This window comes from Aplysia californica, unplaced genomic scaffold, assembly GCF_000002075.1.
Source record: "Aplysia californica isolate F4 #8 unplaced genomic scaffold, AplCal3.0 scaffold00269, whole genome shotgun sequence".
Lineage (NCBI taxonomy): Eukaryota > Metazoa > Mollusca > Gastropoda > Aplysiida > Aplysiidae > Aplysia > Aplysia californica.
The window spans coordinates 6,871-14,343 of NW_004797539.1; the positions used below are offsets into that span (position 1 = coordinate 6,871).

A 7,473-nucleotide genomic window follows, 5' to 3' on the forward strand; every position below is an offset into this window, starting at 1 on the left:
CGACGTGGGGAACTCTGTGCCACCACTTAACCCTATCCGTACGTCGTGTTTTACTATCGTATCCATACGACGTGGGGAACTCTGTGCCACCACTTAACCCTATCCGTACGTCGTGTTTTACTATCGTATCCATACGACGTGGGGAACTCTGTGCCACCACTTAACCCTATCCGTACGTCGTATTTTACTATCGTATCCATACGACGTGGGGAACTATGTGCCGCCACTTTCCAAAGAGGAAATGTACTCGTTAATCCGATCCGTACGCTTTGCATAGTAGTTTGTCAAAATGACTTTTGAGAAATACTGAAAGTTTCAAAGAGATTTTCGTACTAGAAGTATTCTAAAATGTGATTCTAAAATGTGAAGAATACAACTCCGGGGATACAAAATGACCCCAGGCGTACGGATAGAGTTTTAAACAAAACAAGCCCCTTCATTTCCAAGTCGTGTGATCCGCCATAATGTGATGGTAGTACAATATGTACATCTACTAACTGATACGTGCATCGTCGTTGACTGATTTGTTTTTGCTCGCCTTAACGTGCGGTACTTTTCGTGGTGTCGTGCTGGTTGTATAGCTACCTACCTTCCTACCAGTTACCTAGCAGCCTACCTACCCACCTAAATACCTACCTACTCACCTGCCTGCCTACCTACCTACCTACCAGCTGCCTACCTACTTATCTACCTGCTTACCTACTAACTGTCATGCTTATCTGCCTACCTACTAACCTTCATGCTTACCTACCTACCTACCTGCCTACCTACCTGCCTACCTACCGTCCTACCTACCTACCCACCTACCTACCTACCTACCTCCTTACCTATCAAAATGATTTTGTGAGAAATACTGAAGGTTCCAAAGAGATCTTCGTTCTAAAAGTATTCTAAAATGTGAAGAATACAAACCCGGGGGTACAAAATGACCCCAGGGTTTACGGGTGGGGGGTTTAATGACCCGTTTGGAAAATATAATACATAATAGCCCTACGCCTGTACGTACATATATGGGGCCTGGAGTTTCTTGAATCTCAGATAGACTAGGTGTTGGGGGTAAGGAAAATTTAACCTTCAAATTAACAGTGGGCTCTGACTATAACCCCCCCCCCCCAAAAAAAAAAAAAGCAAAAAAAAAAAGCAAAAAGTGGGAAAGCGCTGTTCAAGATTCAGGCCTATCTCAAACATTCTACTTCTAAAATAGTCTATACACTATAGATCTATATTTCAAGTAGATCAAAGCCTACAATAGGCGGCACATGTACATGTTGTTGTTTTAGGGCACCGTAAGTTCTGCACTCAATTTTACTTTTATTAACCGTTCCCGGCGAAATGTCGCTGTGATCAAGATGACCTGCTCTAAGCAACACCTGAAGAAAGTACCGTAACTCAGGTTTATAACTTTTAATCTGTAGTACCGGTGCCCGTAGTCCGTAGCTTTCCGTTGTAAACGTAGGTAAAACTCTAGCATTTGGAAGAATAAGGCAACGAGGACAGAATCTCAACCATTTGTGCAAGATTTTTATAAAAGTGTAAGAGCATTTGTAGCCTACTCGTACAATGCAATCTACTCTGAAAAAAAGTTTTCTTCTCAGGTCAAAGCATCTTGACATGTCCAACTGGCAGAGCCGAGATTTCAGAAAACGTCTCACAACTCAACGAACAAAGAAGGGTGCAAGTAATTCGCATCATAACCCTCAGTTCACACAAGTGGTTAGGAGCGCTTTTCTGGTCCGTTAGGTTTTGCGGTAGGAGAAAGTGACGAACCCGTTATTTCATTGAAAATATTGGTGCCTAGATTGAGATAATCCTCTTCTCTGTTTATTCAGACGAGATCGACCAATCGCGACTCAGAGAACCTCGCTAACCCCATGACGTCACAGCAGTAGCGAAAAATCAAGATGGATGGCAGGCTCGGAACGAAGGAACGAAATGTGCGGGTTAACCGGGAGACCCCTGGTTGTATTGTCTGTTTGTGTACATTCTAACGGAGACCTGGATCTAAATCATAGTTTGCAGTAGTTCTGCTCTTTGTGGTACGTAGATTATGTTGTCGGCGCACACTTTGGAGGTGCTTTTCATGGAGTGGAACGTCTGTGTTATGAAGAGTGTAAACGAAATTGGAGCGCAAGCCCCAAAATAAAGCCCTCTCTTCCCTGCCTCGGTTTTTCACCCTGTTTCGATCCTTGCTCAGAGTGCGGTGTGTGTTGTGTAGGCCAGCGGCATAAGTACTGGAGATGGATAGTCTCGTATATTTGGTGCCTCCTTGTCTATTGGGTATATTTGCGAAAGACGTCTTTGTTTAAAACGCTTTTAGAAATTCGTTTCCATTCATGAGAAAGAAGAGATTCAGGCTTGTTTACACTCTTCCACTTCCACTTCCACCCTTTCGCCTTTCGTTCTGAGTTGTGGGAATTGTGAGGTTCTTGAAAATAAGGCTACACAGTTGTAAAGTAGGCTACGAGTAACAAGGGCTCAGTGAGAGAATTGGAGGGGTTGTTGTGGATACCTGCCGTGAGTCTTAGGCCGTAGGTTAGGCTAGATCTAGATCTAGAGCTCTAGAATCTAGATTTTAGATTCTCTTATCAAAATGTGTGGGGGCGACCACTATGAAATAGAGAGGATAGGGTTGAGGCTTGGATGTTATTATGGCGGTAAGGTTTGGGCATGGGTTAGGGTTAGGTCTCTTCTTTATTGTGTTTGTTGGGGTGGTGGCTCGTTATGGGAGGCCTTGTGTAAATGTAGTAGGCCTAGGCCTAAATCCAGATCTAGATCTAGATCTAGATCTAGATCAAGATGGTAGAGTATACACACAAGGGGCAATGGGAGAAGGCCCATGTTATTTTTTGTAGGCCCTACTACAAATACAAAATATAAATCTGAACTAGATCTATATCTATATAATCTAGATCTAGATTAGATCTAGTCTCAAACTCATTGATGGAATCTCCTTGGGCCTTTTCCTGCGTCATCAGACTGTTGTTGCTGCACCTTTTTTTGAAGGCCGGCTCTATTTTTTCGAACACTCGGGAAAATAAACATGAACTCTATTTCTCTGAAATGTTTTTGTTCTCGAAATTGTGTGTTTGTGTGTGTGTATGTAAGGTGTGAACTGGGGGAGGGGGTGGGAGGCGTGGAGTGTGGAGGGATTTTTTTGTGAGGTTTTTGTGCACATTAGCCAGCACTGCCAAAGTCGAGCAGTCTTGTTGCAGTAGTACCGTTTGAAGGCATATTTTCAAATGAAGTATAGTACGGGAACGTTGCCCCAACTTCAATTGAAGTTTCTGAATATTCAGACATCTCTAAAAATCTAGCTCTAGATTAGAAATTGAAATCGATGTCACAAAAAATGCTTGTTCTCTTCCCAGTCTTCCCAGAATAAATGATGACGCCGAACTCTTGCAAATAACAAAAAAATCTTGGGAACGGATCAAACCATTTGGAAAAACAGAGGTCAAGTTTATTTTCCCGAGCGTTCAGAGAAATAGTCTCTTCGTTTTAAAAATTAAGAATTAGTTCTATGGAAGTGTGAGGGATGCTCTTTGTTTCATCAAGATGATTTCTTTACTAAAAAGGCTCACTTTTTAAAATGTAAATACTCTATTTATTGTTAAAGGGAAGGAATCAGTTTCAACTGTTACTCTACTCTGTTTAGGCCTAATTAGGCCGGGACGTTGCAGCAGTGCTGCAATGGAGATAACAATTTGGAAGTTAAGTGCCGTTATTTATTGCAGATTTCTTCCCAAATATCTGATGATGAAATTTTGACTGGCCATTCATAATTCCTGATATTTGATATCGTGTCTCATACTTTAATATTCTAAGTATTTTATAAAGAGTAGAATAAAAAAAAATTATTAGCTTGTGGAGGGTAAGAATACGTAGAGACAATCAAGCATACAATAGTCTTAATTACAATATCGTCAGGCCTATAATTTATTTAAATAATTATATTCCAGTGTACAGTTTGTGACCTCCTGTGGTAGAACAATTCAATGCTGTGAATATTGTGATGTGAGGAGTCAAACTTTCTGAAATCTGGCAATGAAGGATTTATCTCAACGACCAAGCAAAGGATTAAACCTTTCCTCCTCCTATCAGATGTGTGTCGTGGTGAATTTTCTTCTATGAGCTGTAAGTGAAAAGGAATGTGCGCTCCACAATGGCTGCGTCTGATCAGAGAAGGCACCCATTGTTCCTGTTGTTCTTCGTGCTGTCTGTGTTGCTGTCAGTGTGCAATTGCTGCATTCAGTTGCCAAGTTGTAACTGCACAATGGTCGGATCTTCCAAGCGGCAAAGAGGGCGGAAGATTGACTGCTCCCAGCACCCTGCTCCGTTCAAGACATTGGTGGGCAAGTCGTTCCCACCTGACACAGTTCACTTGTAAGTCTGCATGTTTTGTCTCTAAATATGTGTCACGACGTGGTGGAATCAGGCACTCGTCAAGTTTTGGGCATGTGGTTATTGGTTTAATCTTAAAGCCAGGTCATTTGCCTTCCTTCAGGAGAAAAAAATATCCATTTACGTTGAATAGAAGTCGAAATATTTGCGATTGAATGAGGTCATGATCGCCTGGTTTCAGAGGTAAAGTTAGCGAGAAATGGCCTTCCAAAGTTGGCAACTTCCATTGCCTGAGAGTCCTTGGAAACTGAAAATTTACATTTTTTGTGACTTTACTCAATGTTTTTCAGTAAAATCCACTCAAAAATGTGTTTTTGAATGGACACAAAGGTGTTGAGCCAAAATGGAAAATGAGAAAAAATCGCCCATTGGCCCCATCCAAAAATGCCAATTTCTTTGATTTGATTATTTTATTGAGTGCCAGATTTCACCCCAATGCCTTCTTTTTTTTTGCATTTCATTTGTGTACTCATTTATTTGACTGGTGTGGGGTGTATTTGTTTGTGTATAATAATATAATTATGTTTTGATGCACCCTGCTTAAATTCGCTTTTATATAATACTGTGATTAATGTGGTGAGAGTATACTTTTCGGTTGAGAACCATTGCTAGTTTTTTTTCTCAAAATTCCACCGTTCCAGACAATAATTTATGTGGCTGAACCCTTTATTTCTGTACATTCTCCTCCACAACCCCAACCCTCCCAGCCCAATATTACTGGCAGCAGCCCTTTATTTCTTACTGTACTATCTTACTTGTATCTTTGAGAAAATGTTATGGGTACATTTTTATAATTATTATTAAGATAGGTGAGCTCCGTTCTTGCCATATATGTGAGGTGTGCTGACAAAATGAGTTACTTCTCGGATTTTAGGCCGATGGAAATAGATGCGTCAAATTTATAGGTTGAGTTTTTACAATTTATTACATGTAGTACATGTATGGAATGATAAAAGACATACATGTAAAACTTGAAGAGAATGGGATTGGTTTTGAATTTACAAATATGTCCCATGTGTCAATTTTTAGTTAGTATCTCTATTTTTGATTGCGAGAAGTAACTGATTTTGTCAGCGCGCCTCACATATCCTCATACACATTGGGATTGTTTTTCATCATAGTAGACGGCTTCTTTTTGTGACAAATGATACTTTATTTTTTTCTTGTCTGTTATATGTTTTAAAAAAAATATTTTGGGTTTTTGGAATAGTTTTATATAAATATCAGTCCCATCCCTGTGCATACTGATAGGTTTGTTTTTTAAATGTTTAATTTCTTTTTAGAATACGGAACAGTTGATATTAAATATGATAGCAGAATTATTTAATTGAATGCTAAAGGATGAAACATTGCACTGCTGCTGTGACTTTTGCTCTGTATATAGGGCGTGCACATAAATTGTGTATGAAGTTTATGTTTCCTTCCGTGTATTTTTGCAGTTCTTTGCTGTGAGTGATGAAGAATGCACATTAATTATATTGTATATTGATGTAAAAAAATGAGTTTTGAAAGTGAAACTATCATTTGCTCCCAGTAAAAATCATCGTATTGGATCAACATTTCAATTAAATTTCTCTCCACTTATCACCATAATATATATATTTTTCCCAATTTTCCGGTTTCAGAAACCTGGCTCACAATGCTCTAGTTGCTCTCCGTCAGGGATCTTTTATTCACTTCTCAAGTCTACAAAAACTGTAAGTAGTCTGTAGTTTAAAGTACCCAAGGTTTTCTCTCTCCATTCCATCTCTCGTCTTTCTCTCTTTCCTAGAAAAAACATCTATCGTCCTTATCTCCCGTCTTTCTTTTTATGTTTGTTACTCTCTTGTAATACCTCTAATCCTCATTTTATTTTATTATGACCTTATGCAGTTGTGAGGGCCGTAAAACCTCCACTAAAACAAACAAAACCACTTCTTCCTGTATTTCCTCCCCCTCCCTATGACCTATCTTTACCTCTTCAAAGAAAAGTTTGGTTTAGACCCTGCCATTGAATTCACCATTTTGGAAAGGCAGCCCTTATGTAAGAGATGAAACTTTCTTTTTCTTCTTCTTCTTCTTCTTCTTCTTCTTCTTCTTCTTCTTCTTCTTCTTCTTCTTCTTCTTCTTCTTCTTCTTCTTCTCCTTCTCCTTCTCCTTCTCCTTCTCCTCCTCCTCCTCTCCTCTTCCTCTCCCTCTCTCTCTCTCTTCCTCCTCCTCCTCCTCCTCCTCCTCCTCCATGCTAGACCTCAGGGGTAGTCTATGGAATACAGGTATTAATCATGTGGTTACTCACGGAAGAGACACACATACTTTTGCTTGCTTAGTTTTAACCCACCACGTCCATTTTGATCGTATGACCCCCCCTCCCCCCCCCAAACCCCTTTGAATGGAGTGTCTAGAGAGATGTAAGGGACATTTTAAAGAAACGAGCAGTCCATATTGGCGTGTTGGGTGGGTTTTATTTGTTGTTGCCGTTATTCTCTCACGATGCATGCAGCTTATTATAAATGCTGCTCTTTGTTTAGTCTGCTGCTAGGTTTTGATACATCACAGGTAACAGGCAGTAATGGTTTTTATAATTTTTTTCGTTCTTGCTTGTATATGTGTGTGTTTGAGAGAGAGAGAGAGAGAGAGAGAGAGAGAGAGAGAGAGAGAGAGAGAGAGAGAGAGAGAGAGAGAAAAGAGAGAGAGAGGGAGAAATAGAGGGAGAGAAAGAGAGAGAGAGAAAGAAAAAAAAGAGAGAGAAATAGAGAGAGTTAGAAAGAGAAGAGAGAAGAAAAGAGAGAGCGACCAGTTGAAGTTGAGAGAGGAAAGCCTCACGTCGGTTCGTCATAGGCCATGATAGGCCTCTCCTACTTCCTCCTCCCTCTCCGCCATCTGCCACTTCTCCCAAGTGGTCGCTCAGCTGGAATGATTCTGCTGTAGGAGGCTTTGAGCAGGAGCTTCACGTACTATCGAGTCTGCTCTGCTCTTCTTAAAACGGGGTGCCCACAACGGCTGGATCGGGCCGATCGCCCGACTCGGTCGCCTGAACAGTGAAACTGAAAACAAACACATTTCTTTTTTAGACGACCGAGTCGGGCGATCCCA

General features: G+C 40.6%; 1 protein-coding gene across 1 annotated transcript; it reads left to right on the forward strand.

Moving 5' to 3' along the window:
- Positions 1–1,121: 1,121 nt before the first annotated feature.
- LOC101850012 (adhesion G protein-coupled receptor A3) lies at positions 1,122–6,098 on the forward strand (the record flags this gene model as incomplete). The annotated part of the gene is given in 3 exon segments (XM_013084028.1): positions 1,122–2,036; positions 3,960–4,383; positions 6,027–6,098. Coding segments are annotated over 2 exon segments (293 nt in total), but the record flags the coding sequence as incomplete, so codon positions are not given.
- Between the last annotated feature and the right edge of the window lie 1,375 nt (positions 6,099–7,473).